This window comes from Phoxinus phoxinus, assembly GCF_949152265.1.
Source record: "Phoxinus phoxinus genome assembly, chromosome: 2".
NCBI lineage: Eukaryota > Metazoa > Chordata > Actinopteri > Cypriniformes > Leuciscidae > Phoxinus > Phoxinus phoxinus.
In genome coordinates, this window is record NC_136877.1 from 49,043,961 (window position 1) to 49,068,601 (window position 24,641).

The 24,641-nt window shown below is 41.3% G+C and overlaps 1 protein-coding gene across 12 annotated transcripts in view; it reads right to left on the minus strand.

The window, feature by feature from the left end:
- Window positions 1–24,641, minus strand: part of clcn3 (chloride channel 3) — a 65,017-nt gene that overhangs the window by 4,656 nt on the left and 35,720 nt on the right. For 7 of the 12 annotated variants that reach the window (XM_079605357.1, XM_079605367.1, XM_079605361.1 and 4 more), the window contains 11 exons: window positions 23,657–23,756; window positions 21,813–22,000; window positions 18,967–19,089; window positions 17,668–17,874; window positions 10,617–10,697; window positions 9,965–10,217; window positions 8,816–9,108; window positions 7,277–7,463; window positions 6,030–6,428; window positions 4,472–4,688; window positions 2,347–2,422 (listed from right to left, as the gene is read on the minus strand). In XM_079605357.1, the coding sequence (XP_079461483.1) occupies window positions 2,347–2,422; window positions 4,472–4,688; window positions 6,030–6,428; window positions 7,277–7,463; window positions 8,816–9,108; window positions 9,965–10,217; window positions 10,617–10,697; window positions 17,668–17,874; window positions 18,967–19,089; window positions 21,813–22,000; window positions 23,657–23,756 (2,124 nt within the window). The remainder of the gene's footprint in view (window positions 1–2,346; window positions 2,423–4,471; window positions 4,689–6,029; window positions 6,429–7,276; window positions 7,464–8,815; window positions 9,109–9,964; window positions 10,218–10,616; window positions 10,698–17,667; window positions 17,875–18,966; window positions 19,090–21,812; window positions 22,001–23,656; window positions 23,757–24,641) is intronic. The other 5 variants (XM_079605364.1, XM_079605365.1, XM_079605366.1 and 2 more) reach the window with 1 other exon arrangement.

Here is a 24,641-nt window from a genome sequence, read left to right on the forward strand (position 1 = left end):
AAGCAAAAAAGGAAAACAAACAGAAATCAAATTTAGATGAAGGACATCACGGCATGTGTATTAGATGTGCTTAGTGAGTACACGTGCACAATGCAGAACTGAAAAGGGGAAAGGTGCGTTTCTAAGACACCACGGCTAATGTGACAGACTACTCTTGCCTGCTGGGATGGCCGAGGACAGGAGCAACAATCTGAGTGAAAGCAAGTCTTACAGGAGACGTGATGTCTGCAGAGGAGGAACGTCCTGGAAGCAGGGTCCAAAATGTAATGTGTCTCAGGCCGCATTTACACTGCAGGTCTCGATGCCCAATTTCGATTTGTGAACTAGATCCGTTTTTTTTTTACCAGCTTACCGTATTTTCCGGACTATACGTTTTTTTTTCATTGTTTGACTGGTCCTGCGACTTATAGTCAGGTGCGACTTATATATCAAAATTAATTCATACTGACTGAGATGAACCAAGAGGAAACATTACCGTCTACAGCCGCGAGAGATGCTCTAGTTAGCGGAGTTGTTCAGAAGCGACACAGAGGAAGAACTCAATGGATTCAGTGTTGAGGAGTGAGATCGGGAGCTTGGTGAACTTGCTTACCGGTAACTTGTTGGACTCGCTGGCTAATGTTAATTTAGCCTCCCAGGTATATCTTCTTTACGCTATTGTGTATCTGAATAACTGTTAATGTGTTACGCTAACATGCCGGACACCTTCAGCCTGTTGTTCTGTGTGCTGCTGTGTCGCTGAATAACTTGCCTTTCCAGATTAAATGTCTGTTCTTGGTCTTGGATTTTGTGAAATACATTTCGTAACAAATGTGACTTATAGTCCAGTGCGACTTATATATATGTTTTTTTCCTCTTCTTGACGCATTTTTTGACTGACGCGACTTATAGTCCGGGAAATACGGTACATCTTTTAAAAGTGACCCATATCTGATATCTGCATTTACACTATAAACTTGGCGAAACAACCCAAGGTATAGACATACTGACCCGGAAAAGGCCGAAAAGGAAGTAAAAACGGCATGATTTACAATGGATGCGAACGAAATAATACAAGCTTTTGCTTTCCGCACCATCTTTAAAGGAACACGCCGACTTTTCAGGACTTTAGCTAATCCACCATATCCCCCAGAGTTAGATAAGGCAATACATGCCCTTTTCATGTAAATAGGAAAATGTTGGCGATATTTTGTCACTTATTGGGGGCAGTATGCTAGCTGGAGCCATTTACTGCCAGTCTTTGTGCTAAGCTAGGCTAGCGGTGTGTGCGTCAGACAGAGTTACGGCACGCACAGAGATGAGAAGGGCATGTATGGACTTATCTAACTCTGGGGGATACGGTGAATAAGATAAAGTCCCGAAAAGTCAGCGTGCTCCTTTAGGTGGAGCAAAACATTAGGTCGAGTCTTTATCCTCCATTGTGCCATTGAAAAAGAGTCATGTGATCACGGTTGGTGTCCTCCTGAGTTGATGTCAATCCTCACCAGGGGAATATCCGATCTGCCCGCTTACATGGCAGACGCAAACGCACGTATCCGATTCAGATCACATTTAATCTCGCATATGAATGAGGCCTGAGACCGATCTGAGAATATCAGAATCCATGAGATGTTTTCCTGCTTACACGTTCGTAGGTTATATCCGAGCCAGAGATTAATAAATAAAAAAATCTGAATTGGGTCACTTGAACATGTAATGTAAATGAGGTCATATATTAACTTTACTTAATTCAACGTCATTTAAAAACAATGACATTAACATGAAATGAATGGTGACCCTATTGAACTTTGTTAATACAGATAAAGTTACTGGTCACAAATTAATGGGTGCAAAGGGTCTTGGTAATCTTTAATTCTGTAATCTCCATTCTGTTACATAACACCAAGTATTTATGGGGAAAAATCAAGTCCCATTGTAAAAAAAAAATGGTTGATTATCCTATTCCACATAAACACAATCTTTATTTTGACTTCGATAAGCCAACGTTTTTTCTTTTTAAGTCTAAGTGTCACCAGCGAGCAACTCAATGTAGTTAATTTTGGACCCCGCATGTAGGACAGTTCGACCACCCTGAGAGGATTGCTGTTCAAGTATTTAATTTCAATTGATTTCAGAGTTAGGTGGTATAAAAACTCTGGCAGACATCAGTGAAAGTGAATAGACATGATCAAACATTTAGCCAAGTAACTTGATAAAGCAACAGATAAAGTTGTATTAATCTATAACTAGCTGAAATTACGACTTATTTTAGGGCAACCACTCAGAACTGTCTTTCTTTTCACTCAAGTTTCATGCGTCCCTCCTAAGAGGCGGAGTCTAACAGGTGAAGTGGGCGGGGCTAATCACCAAGGGCTCCACGTGCTGCTTGAGCTCTTCCAGATGCTCTAAAATATTCTTCTTTGTGATGATGCCCAATACAATCCTGCAACACACACCGTGACGACCATCACTTAGCAACAAAAATCACACCGACAACTCAAGTACAAACAAATAAAAACAACAGAAGAGTAACAAGACAACAGAAGCAATATCAACAGAAAAATTACTGGGATCATCAAAATAATCTGCAATTAAACAAAGCAATTAAACAAATGAACTGAATGTAATGTAAATGACAAATATTAGCCGCCACCATGTGTGTGAAATAAAGATCAAGAGAGCAACTTTATTGACTTTACCGTACAGGAGCAAAAATGACTCAATCGTTTCTGCAGTCGGGTTATTAATTTTCCCTGGAGACGGTACCGTTATCTGTAACTCAGAATAAGGCCTTCGACTCAGTCAGTGCATCTTTCTGCTGAACAAACTTTACTAAACCCGTCGTCTTCATTATGTTTGAATAAATCTGTTATTAATAGAGTTATTATAGCCTATGTTTACATGTAAATATTTCAACAACGGAGTGGAGAATGGAGAGAATATAATAAAAAAGCTGATTAAAAAACATGTTTACATACAATTCAGTATTTGAGTATCGATTATTAATTACTAATCAAGTATTGCTTATTACTTATAAGAGTGTTAAATGAAACCATGCAGCCGTATGGCTAGTTTCAGGCTGTGTGTTGAATAAGTTATATTGCTTTAATGCAAAGTTGGAAAGTTGTATTTTGCATTAAAGCAAGTTAAATTATTATTATTATTATTATTATCAGATGCATTTTTGTCTGCAAAAGCATTTGAATGGTGTGGTTTTGCATCTTGCTGACAGATCTTTTCCTCTGCGATTTGTTTAGCTGTTATTTGGTTGTTGGTGGGACACTGTTTGCGCTTCCTGAGCATTTGCAGGATCTCTGTGGAGAAACTGCTTTATTCGAGTCACTTTCAGCTTAAAACTCCCTCTAGCGGCAGTGAGGAGAAACTCACGGTTCACACGGGTATAAACAACACGCAAAATATGATCATGTTTATACCTTTACCTTACTTGTTTGTCAGGACCGTAACAAACTTTTCTGACGATTTTTTTGTTGTTGTATGCATTAAAGCAAATATTTGACAATATTCAATACATATCTGAATATATATCTTAGTATTTGATAGCAATATATAAAAGTGCTGTCAAATCGATTAATTGCATCTCACATAAGTTTGTAAATATATAATATAAACACACAAATATACATACACAAACACACATATATATACACACACACATATATTTACAAACTTTTATGCTAGATGCGAATAATTGAGATTAATCATATATATTGATCAAATCATATATATTGATCAATGACGGCACTAATATTATATATATACACACAAACATATAAAAGGGAAAAAAAGTCACAGTAGCCATTTTGGATAATGGCATAAATAAATGGCTAAATCGCAGATTTAAAACTGATTAAATGGAAAATACATTATTATTCAAAAGTGTTGAATACTTAATTATTTTTAAAATGTTTTTGGAAGAAGACTTCTGCTCACCAAGGCTGCATTTGTTTGATAAAAAAAACATAAAAAATTGTCAAATATTATTACATTTTAAAATAACTTTGGTATTTTAATATATTTTACAATGTAATTTATTCCTGTGATGCAAATCTGAATTTGCAAGTCTAGTCTTGATGAGCATAAAAAAAAGAACAATTACCCAAAATTCTCATCGAACTCTAATTGCGTTTATATGTTTATACTTATAGATTGTCCATCTAATCTAATAGCACACTTGTTAATAAACTTAAACGAAAAAGAAAAAAACGTTAAAAAAACGATGCTTATTTGTGCTTCACCAGTAAAATCACTGAATATACAATATTGTCCAGCCCGTTTAGATGCCGTCAGGAGCGCATCAGCAGCGCGAGTGTAAAAAGTGTGTGAGTTCCTAGATGAATGACACCATGAGTCCCATCAGCAGAAGATGTGTGTGTGTGTGTGTGTGTGTGTGTGTGTGTGTCTGCTGATGGGACATATGTTAGTTGAGAAACAGCACAGGAGGAGAGAGACTCAGTGTGTCGGGGTCACTCACCCGTTGTGCGTCACAAGGCACTGGCGCAGGCCCAGTTTGCGGAAGATGTCCACCACGATCTCCATCGGCGTGTGGTCGGTGACGGTGAAGGGGCTCATGTCTAAAATACTGCGCAGCTTCAGCGGCCGCGGGCTGTCTGCGGGAAGGGTCGGGGCATGCTGGGTAAAATAGATCCGCGAGTTCAGCATTATTCCCTCCTGCTTACGCCGGGTGTTTTCTGAAAAGAGAAGAAACATATTTCAAGTAATCTGGCAGCACTTTATTTTACAGTCCTGTTCCGCGTGAACATACAGATCATGTGACTCTGAAGACTGGAGTAATGATGCTGAAAATACAGCTTTGATCACAGGAATAAACTACATTTTATAATACAAGGGGGCCCTATGAATTTTTTTTTATTATTTTCCAAAATTCAGTTTTTTCAGGATTCCATTTTTTTTGGACTCCATTTTAATGGGTTTTACTGAATTTAATTGAAACTTATACAATTTAAAAACAATTTATTAAAAGTTTAACATGGACCCTATGAAATACACACCCACATCAAATTTTTCTGGTTATCAAATGAAGGCATAAACATTATTTTATCTTTTAAATAATATAAATAAATAAAAAAAAAAAAAAAATTGTCAGACAAAGTGCTGCACAACCAGCTTTATTCTTAAAATTAAAACATGGAAGAGAAATTGTGATGATTTCTTATTTATTTTTTTTACTTTTATTATAAGTTTTATTATTATTATTACATTGCACGTAGCTAAATCGTTAGTTAAACCGAAGTTTTTTCTCATATTAAACAGTAAAATGCTGATGAACTGAATCTCAGAGCGGCTGTGGAGCTGAAGTTCATGCATTCGTGTCCTCATATAATGAGACGACAGAGGCTGAAAACACTGCGTGCTTCAGTGTGTGTGTGTGTGGGAAATCAAACCACGCTGTTCACACAGAGACACACAGCACATCCATATTTAAATAGTCTTTCTGTGGTTTAATATTCACAGACACTAGTTTATATCACTATTTTATTAAAATGCACTGAGCTGCTTTTTATTTATTCATCACAAATTTGACAAATTCCGTTAAATTCTGCATTATACAGTAAATTATAATATACTTTAATATAATTTTTAATTAGGGCAGCATGATTAATCGCAATTTACATGTAATCGCACTTAAATCGAGTTGGCTTATTGCGATAACTTTGTATGCGCAGCTCGACATTGATGTGTAAACGCTGCTCCTTCTGAAAGCACTGTGAGTTTGAGTCACTTATAATGTGCATTTGAAAAAGCAACACACATGAGAAGCATTTATGTGTGAGAGAGAGAGCGCCCTCTGGTGTTCAGAGGAAGCATTTACTACCGATCAGCCACTGCATGATTGAAAAAAAATGTAAAAAAATTATTTGCAGCCTTTACCAAAATCACATGTGGTTTCATTGCGATTAATCGTGCAGCCCTTATTTTCAATAAAATAAAATAAAAACACAAGAGAAACTGCAATCAAGCAGACTAACATTTAAGAGCTGAAAGTGCTCGTGACTGTGTGTTCCTGTTACCTATGGCGATGGTTATATCCCTGCGCAGAGCGAAGCCCACCAGCCTCTGCGACTCTTTGGAGACGATGACGGGGAAGCCGTTGTAATTGGTTTCGGAGATGATGGCCTGCAGCTCGGCGAGAGTCATGTCGTCCTGCGTCAGCACTGCCAGCGGCGGGTCGCTGCGCCGCGGACGCATCACTTCCCTCGCCAGCGTGGTGTGTGTGAACTCTTCCTTAGCGTCCAGGAAGGGGTATCCGTTCAGACGGATGTGGGCTTCGTAAATCCCCTCTCTGCCGAACGCATCGCCCACCCATTTGCTGGTCATCACCGCCGCCATGAGAGGAACGATGTACTCCAGCCCGCCGGTCAGTTCGAACACGATGACCACCAGAGACACCGTCATACGGGTCACGCCACCTACAGCGCACACAGGTTACACAGACTGCTAAACACTAGGGTTGGGTATCGACTGAGTTTTAACGATTTCGATTCCGATTCTTATCATTGATCATTTCGATTCCAATAAGGCAACAACAACAAAAAACTTTGATATAATTCACATTTAGTCCTGTTGCAAAACATTTAATTGAATATTCTGAACAAAATCAACAGGCTAAAAAACACTTAAGGTCCTTGACGGAGTCCGAAATGTTTGTGTCCGTTTTTACGTATTCGTCATTCGGTGGCTCTGAATTGTCAAAACTCCTCTCAAAATGCTTGCTACGGATGTGCAAAAAATGCAGAAAATCAAATCCGATCCCAAATTTTTTTATGACGGATCAGTGTCAACTGGAGTTTGTTTATTATGCATGAAGGGCAACCACCCATCAATGTTAATTTTTTTTAAATAAATTTTTTTTACAGATTAAAACGAGACGATAACTAAAAAAAACAGTTTTAAATGAAGACAACTATGACGAAAATGTATTGACATTTTCGTCAACAAATAAAAACTAGACGGAAATGTCAGGGAGGGACGATTGGGGAGGAGATCCAGTCAGAACTGATTTGCGTTTGTGGTAGATGCGCACATTTGAATTGTAACGTGCTGATCTACCGGCGCTTGATGCATGTCTCATAAATCGTTCAAAAATGTAAACGTCGTTTACAAATGTAAAATATAGTTACTTTGAAATGCCCACAAAGGAATCGATAAGAGGAATCGAAATTTTTATCTTTACAACAAGTATCCGATTCCTGACCTCAAGTATTCAATTCCCAACCCTACAAAAGCCACACAGAGAGGTCAGCGCATGCATACGCACCGAGACAGGCCGCAGCGCCCACCATGGCGTAAAGTCCCGGAGTGATGCAGTCGGCGCCCACTTCACACCACTCTCGAAACAGGAACCAGTCGTGGTGATAGTACGCCAACTGCTCCACAGCGATGCCGACGATCCTCCCAGCGATCGCACCGATGGCCATACTGGGGATGAACAGACCCGACGGCACCTGGACACACACACAGCGGCGAACAACACATAAGGTCTAAGTGTGCGGCTGCGTGACTGCCAATATATTACAAAATTATATTACAGTAAGTGAAGCGTGTTTTAGGACCAATTTTGTGCATTGCAACATTATTATAATGACAATTAAGCACTTTTTCTGTGTTTTTTTTCTGTGCTTATTATTGCAACATGCAAATATTATGTTCTTTTAATACTGTAATGTGAAAAAGAGTGATATAATTATAACTGTTGATACTTTGTGCACTCAGTTGTTGTGTAAATGGAGCAACAGCAATTCTCAATACTTGAATATTAATTTGGTCATGCTAACAGCGCTTTGAAGGCTTCTTAAAGCGGCCAATCACGTTCAAGAGCAATTAGTAGGATTCGAAATCCTGCTTTGTAGCAAATCAGTTGAACCTAATATGCAAATGTCGTGTACACAATTAATATTCATGAGTCTGGTCTTCACCATATAGAAGGACTAGTAAATATTAGTGATGTATAAAAAAAAATGTGTAACCTGGGTAAAAAACCAACAAAAGAAAAACTTTTGTATTTTACATTTTATTTTTTATTGTAAAGTCTTTATTAGCAATACCATATATATTTTTTTTTTAAGTGGATAAACAAAGTTCCACTACAGTTGGTGTGACTTTAATGATAACATCTGTCAAAAACAAATAAAATTAGAGAAACACTTTTATTTCCTAAATAATATGGCTATAAAATTTAAATAAATTTAAATAAAAATCTGTGATGTTAAATCACAAATAAAATACATATTTATACATTGTACGGCCATAAAATGAAAAAATGAATTTAAAATAAATCTATAAAATTTAAATAAATTTAAATAAAAATCTGTGATGTTAAAATACATATTTATACATTGTATGGCCATAAAATATAAAAATGAATTTAAAATAAATCTATAATCTGTTAAACACACAAATAAAACATTTTTTTTTTGTTATGGCCATTAAAGAAAAAAAGAAAAATAAAATAAACAAAATGACAGATTTTATTAATTTTATAGCCATAAAATTAAGAACATGTCAATTTGATTTGTGTGTGTGTTTTCTTAAACAAAATGCAAATAAAACGGACACTTCATAAAGAAATCCATTTACAAAAACGACTGAATATGTAAGTTCCTAACTTTCTTTTTGAAGAACGATTAAATTTTAAACAAAACAAATATAACCCAGAGCCATGAAACACGGCCTGAATGTACATTTGTGCAAATACTTCAATTCAAGTTTCAATTTGAAATGCTGTGGTATTGAAACTGCTGGTATGAAACTGAAGTAAATTGGTATTAAGCTACCGGAACGAGCGCTGTGTTCTCACCTTCAGGCCGAAGGTGAAGATGGTCATGATGATCTTGAAGACGAGCGCCAGGCTGAGCTGCCACATGGCGGAGTAAACGCCCGGGGTGGAGGTGGCGTCTGACCCCTGCGGGTACGCCTGGCTGCCGTTCATCTGACTGCGGTACTGGCAGAGCTGCGACGACTCCAGCGGCCCGCAGTCCGTGAACAGCTCCTTGATCAGCTCGCTGGTGTTCTGCCGCGTGTACGGGTTCGGGAACGCCACGATAGCCGTGATGGCCGCCACCGTGATCACCTCCAACACCGGGTACTTGCCTAAAAAACATGTCCAGGTCATATTTCAGCCCAAGATCAGAAGAAACGCTAATCAGGGGTGTTAGCGGTCACTAAAAAACTACAACTATGAAGTTTTTTTAAATAAGTCTCTTCTGCTCACCAAGGCTGCATTTATTTGACTAAAAATACAAAAACAAAAATTTAAAATAACCGTTTTATATGTGAATATATTGTAAAGTGTAATTTATTCCTGTGATCAAAGCTGAATTTTCAGCATCATTACTCCAGTCTTCAGTGTCACATGATCCTTCAGAAATCAGTATATGATGATTTTTTCCAGGATTATTTGATGAATAGAAAGTATAAAAGAACAGAAATTATTTGAAATAAAGAAAGGTTCTGTAACAGTGTAAATTTCTTTGTCACTTCAAAAATAAATAAAAATAAAAATCTCACTGAACCAAAACTTTTGAATGGTAGAGTAATGCTACAAAAACTTTCTATTTCTGATAAATTATGTTTTTTTAAATATCAGATTAACATATTAAAAGAAAAACTAATAAAAATGACAAAGCACAACAAAACGACTAAAACTTTAACAAAAACTATATTTTAAAAAACGAATAAACACAAAAATAACTAAAACTTTGAAAATGTATATAAAAACACAAAAAATATACAAAACTAAATTGCTAAATCTAAACTACAATTAAAAGGAGAATATATATACATTTTTTTAAACTAAAAACTTAGAAAGATTAAAAGATTAACTGTAATAGTATAACAATGATACCACAATACTAAAAATGTTTAATAATCTCTCAGATTATTTATGATAGCACAATAGTAAAGAACTAAAATATCCCAAGCGGGGTGTGTGATGCAGGGTGTGTACCGAAGCGCGTGGACTTGCGGCGCCGGCACCAGGCGATGTTGGCCCGGATGAAGAAGGCCCCCCACAGGCCCCCGAACACCCCCAGCAGGATGAAGGGGAACAGCTCGAACAGGTACCAGGGCGTGTGGTACTCCACGTAAAACAGCACCAGCCGGCTGTTCCCGAACGGGTTGATGGAGCGCAGCACGAACGCCGCCACTAGAGCAGCGAAGAACGAGCGCCACAGCGTCTTCAGCGGGAAGTAGTAACTGACCTGAGAGAGAGAGAGAGAGAGAGAGAGAGAGAGAGAGAGAGAGAGAGAGAGAGAGAGAGAGAGAGAGAGAGAGAGGGAGAGGGAGAGAGAGAGGGAGAGGGAGAGAGAGAGAGAGAGGGAGAGGGAGAGAGAGAGAGGGAAAGAGAGAGAGAGAGAGAGATTACACATGTCAACTATAAGCCGAATCTATACGGGTGGAACTCGAAAAATTTGAATATCGTGCAAAGGTTAATTTATTCTAGTGTTGGGGTCGTTTCTTAAAACATTACTTTTACTTTTATACTTTAAGTAGTTTTGAAACCAGTACTTTTACTTGAGTAAAAAGCTTGAGTTGATCATGTGAAATATAAGTTGATAATGCGAATACTTTTGACACCTCTGAAAGGAAGGGAGACTCACCTCCTCCAGACTGAACAAAACTCCTCCAATCGGAGCCCCGAACGCCACCGACACGCCAGCCGCCGAAGCCGCCGACAGAACCTGAGCGCAGAGACAGAGGAGTCCTGTTAGAGTCGGGCATCGCTTCAATATCAGTGATTACGATTCTGCTTAACGAGTCGAGAGAGAGTCTTATTGAGAAATTTAGATTCCAATAAGGTTATAAAAAAATAAAGATTAAAAAAAAGAAACTGATATAATTTAAATTCATCGTATTTTCCAGACTATAAGACACACTTTTTTTCATAGCTTGGCTGGTCCGGCGACTTATAGTCAGGTGCGACTTATATATCAAAATTAAATCATACTGACTGACATGAACCAAGAGAAAGCATTACCGCCTACAGCCGCCAGAGGGCGCTCTATGCCTGTAGCCTATGCCTGAAAAAATTAACTGAAAACAACTTAAAACGGTTAACTGACACATTACCTTAAAGACAACCGAGACAAAATGCCCCCAAAAAGAAAATCCTATTCTACAGATTACAAACCGCAGGTAGTAAAATATGCAGCCGAAAACGGTATTCGAGCAGCAGAGAGAAAGTTCGGAGTGAGTGAGAAACTTGTGAGGGACTGGCGAAAAGCAGAGGTTACAATCGCCTTTCTGTTCTTGGTCTTAAATAAATTTCGTAATAAATGCGACTTATAGTCCAGTGCGACTTATATGTTTTTTCTTCTTCTTCATGACGCATTTTTTGACTGGTGCGACTTATACTCCGGAAAATACGGTAGTCTTATTGCTAAACATTTAATTGTAGCTGAATATCATGAACAAAAATCAACAGGCTGAAGAACATTTAGACAAGACTGTCTATGGTATTAAACCACAGGAAAAACTAACAACTAGCCTTTACTAATTAGGGGTGTCACGATTCTCCAAATCCTCGATTCGATTACATTTTCGATTCTAAGGTCACAGTTCGATTCGATTCTCGGTTTTTACTTTTTTTATTAATTTTTTTAAGCACAGGTTGCTATGCCATTTTTAGACCAAATTAAAATTTAGACCAAATGTCAAATTTAAAACATTTATTAAGAACACAATGTAACAATAACTTATATCTTCAGTCAATTGGAAACTTAAGCAAAATAACCTGCGATAGTTTCTCCTTTGTAACCCCTTCTTCACAGAAGATGACATTCAAGTTCACAACAAAACAAACAAACAAACAAACAAACAGTTTAACAGATTAATCTATGCGTCGCGCAGAGCCACGTCTTTAAAATTCTAACACTTTATTCTCTGAGTGTACACACACACACACACACACAGGCGGCGCTATTCGGCGTTTGTCCGCGGCGCCCAGCAACGGCTCAGGACCTTGTTCAAAATGAATCCTGCCGCACCACAGAGCACCATTTACATAGTTTTATATTAAATTTATTTTAAATTAATACATTTTATATACATTTATTTGTCTCGTGACTTCACACTGTGCTGCAATATAGGCCTACATGTTTTACATTCATTTACAGAAATCAGTTAACGGACGCTCTAGATAAAGTGCTTCAGACTGCAGACTAAGCAACGTATTAAAATTGTAGAGTAGCCTCATAACATGATCTTAATTCCATAATGTAAACATAATATTGCAGGTCATAAACTGAGAAAGTGCGCGTCCGGTGTGTGTGCGATACCTCGAGTTGACATAGACGCGACGCGGCGCTTCTCGTCCGGTGTGTGTGCGATACCTCGAGTTGTCAAAGACGCGGCGCTTCTCGTCCGGTGTGTGTGCGATACCTCGAGTTGTCAAAGACGCAGCGCTTCTCGTCCGGTGTGTGTGCGATACCTCGAGTTGTCAAAGACGCAGCGCTTCTCGTCCGGTGTGTGTGCGATACCTCGAGTTGTCAAAGACGCAGCGCTTCTCGTCCGGTGTGTGTGCGATACCTCGAGTTGTCAAAGACGCAGCGCTTCTCGTCCGGTGTGTGTGCGATACCTCGAGTTGTCAAAGACGCAGCGCTTCTCGTCCGGTGTGTGTGCGATACCTCAAGTTGTCAAAGACGCAGCGCTTCTCGTCCGGTGTGTGTGCGATACCTCGAGTTGTCAAAGACGCAGCGCTTCTCGTCCGGTGTGTGTGCGATACCTCGAGTTGTCAAAGACGCAGCGCTTCTCGTCCGGTGTGTGTGCGATACCTCGAGTTGTCAAAGACGCAGCGCTTCTCGTCCGGTGTGTGTGCGATACCTCGAGTTGTCAAAGACGCAGCGCTTCTCGTCCGGTGTGTGTGCGATACCTCAAGTTGTCAAAGACGCGACGCTTCTCGTCCGGTGTGTGTGCGATACCTCGAGTTGTCAAAGACGCAGCGCTTCTCGTCCGGTGTGTGTGCGATACCTCGAGTTGTCAAAGACGCAGCGCTTCTCGTCCGGTGTGTGTGCGATACCTCAAGTTGTCATAGACGCGGCGCTTCTCGTCCGGTGTGTGTGCGATACCTTGAGTTGTCAAAGACGCAGCGCTTCTCGTCCGGTGTGTGTGCGATACCTCAAGTTGTCAAAGACGCGGCGCTTCTCGTCCGGTGTGTGTGCGATACCTCAAGTTGTCAAAGACGCGACGCTTCTCGTCCGGTGTGTGTGCGATACCTCAAGTTGTCATAGACGCGGCGCTTCTCGTCCGGTGTGTGTGCGATACCTCAAGTTGTCAAAGACGCGACGCTTCTCGTCCGGTGTGTGTGCGATACCTCAAGTTGTCATAGAAGCAGCGCTTCACGTCCGGTGTGTGTGCGATACCTCAAGTTGTCATAGACGCGGCGCTTCTCGTCCGGTGTGTGTGCGATACCTCAAGTTGTCAAAGACGCGACGCTTCTCGTCCGGTGTGTGTGCGATACCTCGAGTTGTCAAAGACGCAGCGCTTCTCGTCCGGTGTGTGTGCGATACCTCAAGTTGTCATAGACGCGGCGCTTCTCGTCCGGTGTGTGTGCGATACCTCGAGTTGTCAAAGACGCGGCGCTTCTCGTCCGGTGTGTGTGCGATACCTCGAGTTGTCAAAGACGCAGCGCTTCTCGTCCGGTGTGTGTGCGATACCTCAAGTTGTCATAGACGCGGCGCTTCTCGTCCGGTGTGTGTGCGATACCTTGAGTTGTCAAAGACGCAGCGCTTCTCGTCCGGTGTGTGTGCGATACCTCAAGTTGTCATAGACGCAGCGCTTCTCGTCCGGTGTGTGTGCGATACCTCGAGTTGTCAAAGACGCAGCGCTTCTCGTCCGGTGTGTGTGCGATACCTCGAGTTGTCAAAGACGCGGCGCTTCTCGTCCGGTGTGTGTGCGATACCTCGAGTTGTCAAAGACGCAGCGCTTCTCGTCCGGTGTGTGCGATACCTCAAGTTGTCAAAGACGCAGCGCTTCTCGTCCGGTGTGTGTGCGATACCTCGAGTTGTCAAAGACGCAGCGCTTCTCGTCCGGTGTGTGTGTGCGATACCTCGAGTTGTCAAAGACGCGACGCTTCTCGTCCGGTGTGTGTGCGATACCTCGAGTTGTCAAAGACGCAGCGCTTCTCGTCCGGTGTGTGTGCGATACCTCGAGTTGTCAAAGACGCAGCGCTTCTCGTCCGGTGTGTGTGCGATACCTCAAGTTGTCATAGACGCGGCGCTTCTCGTCCGGTGTGTGTGCGATACCTTGAGTTGTCAAAGACGCAGCGCTTCTCGTCCGGTGTGTGTGCGATACCTCGAGTTGTCAAAGACGCAGCGCTTCTCGTCCGGTGTGTGTGCGATACCTCAAGTTGTCAAAGACGCAGCGCTTCTCGTCCGGTGTGTGTGCGATACCTCAAGTTGTCAAAGACGCGGCGCTTCTCGTCCGGTGTGTGTGCGATACCTCAAGTTGTCAAAGACGCGACGCTTCTCGTCCGGTGAGTGTGCGATACCTCGAGTTGTCAAAGACGCAGCGCTTCTCGTCCGGTGTGTGTGCGATACCTCGAGTTGTCAAAGACGCAGCGCTTCTCGTCCGGTGTGTGTGCGATACCTCAAGTTGTCATAGACGCGGCGCTTCTCGTCCGGTGTGTGTGCGATACCTTGAGTTGTCAAAGACGCAGCGCTTCTCGTCCGGTGTGTGTGCGATACCTCAAGTTGTCAAAGACGCAGCGCTTCTCGTCAGGTGTGTGTGCGATACCTCAAGTTGTCAAAGACGCAGCGCTTCTCGTCCGGTGTGTGTGCGATACCTCGAGTTGTCAAAGACGCAGCGCTTCTCGTCCGGTGTGTGTGCGATACCTCAAGTTGTCATAGACGCGGCGCTTCTCGTCCGGTGTGTGTGCGATACCTCAAGTTGTCATAGACGCGGCGCTTCTCGTCCGGTGTGTGTGCGATACCTCGAGTTGTCAAAGACGCAGCGCTTCTCGTCCGGTGTGTGTGCGATACCTCAAGTTGTCAAAGACGCGGCGCTTCTCGTCCGGTGTGTGTGCGATACCTCGAGTTGTCAAAGACGCAGCGCTTCTCGTCCGGTGTGTGTGCGATACCTCGAGTTGTCAAAGACGCAGCGCTTCTCGTCCGGTGTGTGTGCGATACCTCAAGTTGTCATAGACGCGGCGCTTCTCGTCCGGTGTGTGTGCGATACCTCAAGTTGTCATAGACGCGGCGCTTCTCGTCCGGTGTGTGTGCGATACCTCAAGTTGTCATAGACGCGGCGCTTCTCGTCCGGTGTGTGTGCGATACCTCGAGTTGTCAAAGACGCAGCGCTTCTCGTCCGGTGTGTGTGCGATACCTCAAGTTGTCAAAGACGCGGCGCTTCTCGTCCGGTGTGTGTGCGATACCTCGAGTTGTCAAAGACGCAGCGCTTCTCGTCCGGTGTGTGTGCGATACCTCAAGTTGTCAAAGACGCGACGCTTCTCGTCCGGTGTGTGTGCGATACCTCGAGTTGTCAAAGACGCAGCGCTTCTCGTCCGGTGTGTGTGTGCGATACCTCAAGTTGTCAAAGACGCGGCGCTTCTCGTCCGGTGTGTGTGCGATACCTCGAGTTGTCAAAGACGCAGCGCTTCTCGTCCGGTGTGTGTGCGATACCTCAAGTTGTCAAAGACGCAGCGCTTCTCGTCCGGTGTGTGTGCGATACCTCAAGTTGTCAAAGACGCAGCGCTTCTCGTCCGGTGTGTGTGCGATACCTCAAGTTGTCAAAGACGCAGCGCTTCTCGTCCGGTGTGTGTGCGATACCTCAAGTTGTCATAGACGCGGCGCTTCTCGTCCGGTGTGTGTGCGATACCTCAAGTTGTCAAAGACGCAGCGCTTCTCGTCCGGTGTGTGTGCGATACCTCGAGTTGTCAAAGACGCAGCGCTTCTCGTCCGGTGTGTGTGCGATACCTCGAGTTGTCATAGACGCAGCGCTTCTCGTCCGGTGTGTGTGCGATACCTCGAGTTGTCAAAGACGCAGCGCTTCTCGTCCGGTGTGTGTGCGATACCTCAAGTTGTCAAAGACGCAGCGCTTCTCGTCCGGTGTGTGTGCGATACCTCAAGTTGTCAAAGACGCAGCGCTTCTCGTCCGGTGTGTGTGCGATACCTCAAGTTGTCAAAGACGCAGCGCTTCTCGTCCGGTGTGTGTGCGATACCTCAAGTTGTCATAGACGCGGCGCTTCTCGTCCGGTGTGTGTGCGATACCTCAAGTTGTCATAGACGCGGAGCTTCTCGTCCGGTGTGTGTGCGATACCTCGAGTTGTCAAAGACGCAGCGCTTCTCGTCCGGTGTGTGTGCGATACCTCAAGTTGTCAAAGACGCGGCGCTTCTCGTCCGGTGTGTGTGCGATACCTCGAGTTGTCAAAGACGCAGCGCTTCTCGTCCGGTGTGTGTGCGATACCTCGAGTTGTCAAAGACGCAGCGCTTCTCGTCCGGTGTGTGTGCGATACCTCGAGTTGTCAAAGACGCGGCGCTTCTCGTCCGGTGTGTGTGCGATACCTCGAGTTGTCAAAGACGCAGCGCTTCTCGTCCGGTGTGTGCGATACCTCAAGTTGTCAAAGACGCAGCGCTTCTCGTCCGGTGTGTGTGCGATACCTCGAGTTGTCAAAGACGCAGCGCTTCTCGTCCGGTGTGTGTGCGATACCTCAAGTTGTCATAGACGCGGCGCTTCTCGTCCGGTGTGTGTGCGATACCTCAAGTTGTCATAGACGCGGCGCTTCTCGTCGGGTGTGCGGCCCCCAGAGGAGGTTGACTCGCAGCATTTCAACACGCATGTTTTTTTCCGCTTGACAAGCCGACCGAACGTGACATGGGGGCGTGGCAGCATCGACGATTCCATTTTTTTATTCGATGATCGAGATTGTGACTTAATTTCGATCGAACAGCCTTATTACTAATATAACATGTAAAGCATTATTAAAGACAATAAACACTCAGTAATCAAAAAAGGACAACCACAGAAAAATTTGCAATCGCAACAAATAGATACAACTGAACAAAGATATGATTGAAATAAACAGTGTTTTAAAGGACAAGTTCGGTATTTTACACTTAAAGCCCTGTTTACAGATCGTATCTGATGAAATAGAACGGTTAAGATAAAAATTTGGACACATGTTCCTGTCCCGAGAAGCGAAATAAACCTAAAATTCTCGGGACAGGAGCATGTGTCCAAATTTTTATCTTAATCGTTCTATTTCATCAGATACGATCTGTAAACAGGGCTTTAAGTGTAAAATACCGAACTTGTCCTTTAAGATTTTCAGGAACAGAAACTGTAAATGTAAAATAACACTGCACGTTACTAATAAAATATACATTACAAATATAGTTACAAAAATGATTCAGTCGTGAACGATGAATTTTCTCTTTGTCTTGTGTTGTTTGATTAGTGTTGTTATAGAGACGGCAGCGGGAATATTAGCCTGCTGTCACTTTAAGAGTTGGCCAATGTAGTTACACATGCACAGAACATAGCTTAAAAAGTCATTGAAATGCTCACAAAAGAATCGATAAGAGGAATCGAAAATAAAAATGTAATATCAAGTATCCGATTCCTGACCTCAAGTATTCAATTCCCGACCCTAATCCCCGTCTACATATGTAGGTAATATCCAGATTTAGACGTGACCCTATCAGAATGAAGGCTGACCTCTCGTTTCTTGGCCTCGTTTTTGCTGTATTTGGGGAAGAGGTAGGAAAAGATGTTGCCACAGCAACAGGCCACGTGCACCAGCGGACCTTCCTTCCCGAGACTGAGGCCCGACGCCACGGCCAGAACCAGAGTGACGGTCTTTATCAGCAGAGTCCACTTGCCCAGGTACCCGCGGATAATGAAGCCGCTCAGGATGGTTTTAATCTGAGAGAGAGAGGGGGGGGGGGGAGATAGAGAGAGGGAGAGAGGAGAGAGAGAGGGGGGGGGGGGGGTAGAGAGAGAGATATTATAAAACACAAGAAATACATTTTGAATTACCAATTTACATATTAAAATAGCTTCAAGTGTTGTGTGAAGTGGGGCAGTTTGAGGTATCGCATCCAAAAGAAAAGATTGTTTACATAATATACGTTTATGTATTGTGTATAATTTTTTTATATATATATATAAACACACACATGCATGTATATGTTTAAGAAACGTGTTATTTATATATAAAGCATTTATATATTATATAAATCATGTATAAATATATATATATACAGTCACATGCAAATATTTCTTGTGTATTTACATATAGAAAATAATCATACACAGTGGTGATCCACCTCAAATGCTGACTACTGTATATCTACATATTTAATAAGCTATAAAATTTATATAAAACCATATAAAAAAAATACAATCAAAGAAACTCACATAAAATCGTCGTCTCGATGTACATTTATTGAAGGTTACACGCCTCGGTTCATGACCCTTGCTCTCCATTGGTGAATAGACTAAGTGCCGTTGTAAAACTTGCATAACACTTTTGGTAACCATAGAAACAGTGTCAAAATCAGAGCTAATGCGGTTTCATTCTCAGTGGTCACCTGACCTGTTAAGAACATCTTAATCCGCAGCGCACCATTTCCCGGCTCCATGTGACAAGCACTCACAATGATGAGCTCGTTGGTGGCATAAAATTAAGCAACTTCGTGAATAAAGCGTGACAGTTTGACACTTTTATTATTGCAAATTTGATTTGCAAGCAGGTCTGTTTTATATAAGCATTTTAATAACCTTTTACTAAAACTGAAATTCAATTGAAATACATATATTAATTTAATTCAGGATTTAATTAAGCTTTTATTTAAATAATAATAACATAAAATGCTAGGTTTTATGCGTGACACGTCAATAATGGCCCACTAGAAGAACTAGTTACCCAAGGAAAAATCCTATTCTTCTTAAGATATCTGGTAAAACCTGTTTGAAGACAAGCGTCTATTGTTAATAATTGCTCGGCAGGATTACCTCAGGTATCCCAGACCCGCAGGCGTACGGCGCAAACACCTTCACCAGAGACACGGCCAGGAAGGCAAAGGACAGCGCCCAGAACGTGAACATGAAGTAGTTCATGATGTAGGAGCCGGGGCCCTAGAACACAAACACAACAGCCATTAGTAAAGCCAAACGAACATCATGATGGATTCATCTGGTGTACACTCATTTTGAAAGGTTTGGGTTGGTCTCTTTTGCTCACCTAGGCTGCATTTATTTGATTAAAAATACAGTAAAAACAGAAATATTGTGAAATATTACTACAATTTAAAATAAATGTTTTCTACGTGAATATATTGTAAAATGTAATTTATTCCTGTGATCAAAGCGTGATGTATTTTCAGCATCATTACTGCAGTCTTCAGTGTCACATGATCCTTCAGAAATCAGTATATGATGATTTGTTGCTCAAGAAACATTTCAGATTATAATCAATATTGAAAACAGTTATCGTGCTTGATATGTATGTTTTTATTATAAATGTCTTTACTGTCACTTTTGATCAAGTTAATGCATCCTTGCTTAAAGGAACACTCCGACTTTTTGGGACTTTAGCCTATTCCCCTTATCCCCCAGAGTTAGATAAGTCCATACATACTTTTTTTAATATCCGTGCGTGCTATAAGTCTGTTTGACGCACCCACCGCTAGCCTAGCTTAGCACAAAGACTGGATGTGAATGGTTGCAGCTAGCATACTAATCCAAATAAGTGACAAAATAACGCAAACATTTTCCTATTTACATGTTGTGATTTGTATAGTCACAAAGTGTACAAAAAACAAAGTCACATGAGACACAGACATATTTTAACCGTATAAATACTGGGAACTATATTCTCTGAAGGCGAAGCACTGCTACTTGGGCGGAGTGATAACCGCAGCACATGAGACGCGCCGAGGTGAGGAGCAGAGAGTTCGTTCAGAGTTTGGGTTACAGAGTCAGCAATTTATAAATAGTAAAAGCGTAGTTTACAATCATGGATTTTCGCTGTATTGTAAAGAGCTGTGACAATAAACAGGGGAGACCAGGTAATACCATGATGTTTCATAGAATTCCAACTAAAAACGCTGACCGGATGAAGAAATGGCTACTTGCTCTGGATATTGATCAAAACACACCTAATGAGATTATCAAGGGACATTATGTTTGCTCGGTACATTTCACTGAGGACGACTATTTTCAAAAAAGGGAATTTGCCACAAGGAACGTGTGCTGAAGGATACGGCCATCCCATCGATATCACATACAGGACAAAGTGGAGCGGCTGCGGTAAGTGTTCCGTTATATTTTTAAATGTTTAGCCTAACGTTACTGTAACAGTGCCATTAGCTAACTTAGATCTAATGTAACGTTAGTGACACTATTATCTGAATAGGGTGGTAACTACTATTGCAGTTGTTTACGGGCTCCATGTATCCCCTGTAATGTTAGTATTGTTGCCTCGAACGCGCTCTGTCGTCTCAGTAACACTTGAGCGGAGCTAGAGGTCACGTAGTCACGTTGGTTTTGTTGACAGAAGAAAAAACGGCGCGTCTCAGGTGCTGCGGTTATCACTCCGCCCAAGTAGCAGTGCTTCGCCTTCAGAGAATATAGTTCCCAGTATTTATACGGTTAAAATATGTCTGTGTCTCATGTGACTTTGTTTTTTGTACACTCTGTGACTATACAAATCACAACATGTAAATAGGAAAATGTTTGTTTTATTTTGTCACTTATTTGGATTAGTATGCTAGCTGCAACCATTCACATCCAGTCTTTGTGCTAAGCTAGGCTAGCGGCGGGTGCGTCAAACAGACTTATAGCACGCACGGATATGAAAAAGGTATGTATGGACTTATCTAACTCTGGGGGATAAGGTGAATAGGCTAAAGTCCCAAAAAGTCGGAGTGTTCCTTTAAAGGTGCAGTAAGCAATTTCTGAGAAACACTGTTGATATCTGAAAATCGACAGCCAAACAAACACATTTTTGTCATTGCTCCGCCCCCAAAACGCACGAACACGCAATGCACGTCAGAGGCTCCAGACACAATGACACTCAAACTGTCCTTTTACTATAACTAACATCACAACAACAGCATATCTTGGGTCTGTGAAACGCCAATGTTACTCTCATATGGAGCAGAAACAACACGACCTCAGCGTCTGTTTTCAGGCCTTCCTGCTTCTGTCTCTCCGGCGCTGGAAAGCTTTTCTAATATTAGCGCGGGTCCTAAAGCTCTTGCCTGATCATAACCCTTCTTTCCCAGTGATCTTCCTCTGATCTTTTCTCTTGTCTAATGTCTCTCAGCATCTCTCTTTCTACAGTCTATCAAATCTCCCTCTTGCCCACTATCTCCTCCCCCATCATGAGTGGACACGCCCCCTACTCCTGATTGGCTCACTCTCCCTCCTCCCCATTATGAGAGGACTCGCCCCCTACTGCTGATTGGCTCACTCTCTCCTCCCCCATCATGAGTGGACACGCCCCCTACTGCTGATTGGCTCACTCTCTCTCCTCCCCCATCATGAGAGGACACGCCCCCTCCTGCTGATTGGCTACTAGAGTGTTGCGCTGCTCTGTGGATCGGTCCAATCCACTTTGTTCCATCTCCTTTTTACACAGCCAGGAATATGTACAAAACACAATATTCCTTTCAGCACACACACAGAACAGACATCTAGCAAATATGTACTAAATTGTTTGTTTGGGAGTTGATTCCCATTTTTAACAGCATTTCTCAGAAATCACTTAATAAAAGTATTAATTTCTTACAACAACAAGAAAAATCCTACTGACCCCAAACATTTGAGCGGTGGTACACATAAAGTAACACACTGACCTCGGCCTGACCCAGGATGAGTTCAGCCCATGTCTTCCACTGAGGACACTTGTCTCTCTCAGCAAACGTGGTCTCGTTGGAGCCCCAGCAACACTGCTCGTGATTGAACCACATGGCACTGAGACACACGCCCTCCTTCAGATCGTTCAGCCAGTCGGCCGCGATGTCGATCAGCCCAGCTAACGCTCCTGAGGAGGAACACAGGCATTTATGCAAACCTTCATGCACTAATGAAGCAGCAAGCACTGTTGAAACACTGACCCACGGTTACTGAGATCCCCGTTACCATTGTGATATAGAAAGATAAATATAAATTATTAAATTTAAGGCAAAACAAAACAAAAAACGCAGCCACTGTGGTTGCCAGAAATACACTGTAAAAAACACGGTGATAATCTTTCAGGTATTAACCAATAATATATTGGTGTCTTTATATTTTACTCATTTAAAGTATATATTTATCGTCTTATTTAAAATAATGGTAAAGGCCCAGATATACTTCAAGTGAAATTGAAGAACATTTAAAGCGATCGAGATTCTTCCAAACAAAAATTTGGGGGAAAAGCGTCAAAGTGGTTGCGCAGCTGTCAATGGAGGGACAGAACGCTCACAGATTTCATCAAAAATATCTTCATTTGTGATCCGAAGATGAACGAAAGTCTTACAGGTTTGGACCGACATGAGGGCGAGTAATTCCTGACACAATTTTCATTTTTGGGTGAACTATCCCTATAAAGTGCACTGATAACCACCATGATACAGGAGTGTACAATAGAAAGCCAAGTGATAAAATACTTATCAACATTTTTTTACAGTGAAGTTACTGTTCTGTAATAGGTTTAATGTATGTAGCTTTAAATAAACATCTGACAAACAGTGCAAATGCTCTAGCTCAGGGTGAATTAAGAAATGAGCTGAGTTCAGCATAGTGTGTTCAGAAGATTAAACCTTATGGCTCAAAGGTGTGTGTGTGTGTGTGTGTTCGTGTTAAGTGACCACGATATTGAGGTCTGTTTTATAAAAACTCTCTGTACTAATTTTATATTATATTATATTAATAGAATAAAAAATAAAAAAAACGATTTATTTAAAAAAGACTCCACAACATTAGCCTCATTCAGCAATACATTATGAAATCTAGGGTATATTTTGACATTTTTTTAATATGATGTATATATCGGGCCACTGACCCCCTGCAGTGTTTCTATCAAACCTGTGGGTGAAAAAAACTGGATTAAATTAACATTAGAATTAAAGACAGCGATAGTAACCTCTACGTATATCTTGACTAGTTTAACAGCTGGGGACTAAATCTAGAGATTAATATTTAATTAAGCAGTGAGTGTGATTACATTAACATAACTACTACTGCAGATCAGCTCTACTCAATGTTTTTATTCAGTTCGTTTTTTTTATTTGTTTATATGCGTTACAACGTCGCTTGTGCTAGCATCTGACGACCTTGTGTGCAAATGAGTGAGTGGGTGGATAGATGTGTGAAAGTGAGTTTGAGAAAAGCATTGTGTGTGTGTGTGTGTGTGTGTGTGTGTGTGTGTGTGTGTGTGTGTGTGTGTGTGTGTGTGTGTGTGTGTACGACTATCTTTGTGAGGACCAGTTTGAGTTTTAGACCATCGGAGTGAGGACGGAGTGAGTAAAGTAAGGATATCTTGGCCGGTTTAAAGACCTGTTTGAGAGTCAAGGTTTGGTTTTAGGGATTATTATTAAGGGTAGGTTTAGGGTTAGGCAGTTAGGTGTGATCTGTAGGGTTAGATAAGGACCGTTGCGTCACTGAATGACCTCACAAAGATAGAGAGCGTTGTGTGTGTGTGTGTGTGTGTGTTTACCTGATGCAAGTCCTGTGAGCGTGACCACCAGCCACCCTGACCAGGCGTCGTACAGGCTCTTCGTGAATTCCCATGCTGATTCCTTCTTTTTACTGTTTATCTACACGGATGAACAAAACATGAGTAACTACAGCTGCAAAAACACCTGCAGATTCAGGATGTTTCTATGTGACAGACTCCCAGTAGCTGGTCACTTTTAAAACCACAGTATCACTTCCCGTTCAACAGGAAGTTCATTTGCCTAAAAAAATGCTAACACTTCACAATAAGGTTCGTTAGTTAACATTAGTTAACTACATTAGTTAACATGAACTAATAATGAATTGGACGTAAACAGCATTTTTTATTCTTTGTTCATGTTAATTTCAACATTTACTAATACTTTATTAAAATCTTGTGCACATTAGTTCATGCACTGTGAACTAACATGAACTAACAATAAACAGCTGGATTTCTATTAACTAACGTTCACAAAGATTAACTAATACAGTAACAAATGTATTGCTCATGGTTAGTTCATGTTAGTTAATACATTAACTAATGAACCTTATTGTAAAGTGTTACCAAAAAAAACATTCAAATGTTATTACGCTTTTGTCGTATGACTGATTTTAACTTAAATACTCCTTAATGTGAAGCACTTCTTTTATTCTTCATTTGTTATGATTAATCATATCTTTTGGTTTGCATCTAGTTTACACAAATAAATAAACATTAAAATACTAAAACAATCATAATACATAAAATGGAGATTGAGTTGGTTTCCAAAAATAAATAAATTAGAGATGTGTTCAATTTTCTGAAAAAAAAAAATATGTAGATAAATAAATACTAAGATAAATACATATGATATGGAGTTAAATTAATTAATTAATGAATTAATTCATAAAAATGAGACTGTTCAAATTTTTTTAAAATAAAGTAAATAAATATGTAGAAATGGAGTTCAATATTCCAAAAATAAATAAATATGTACATAAATAAA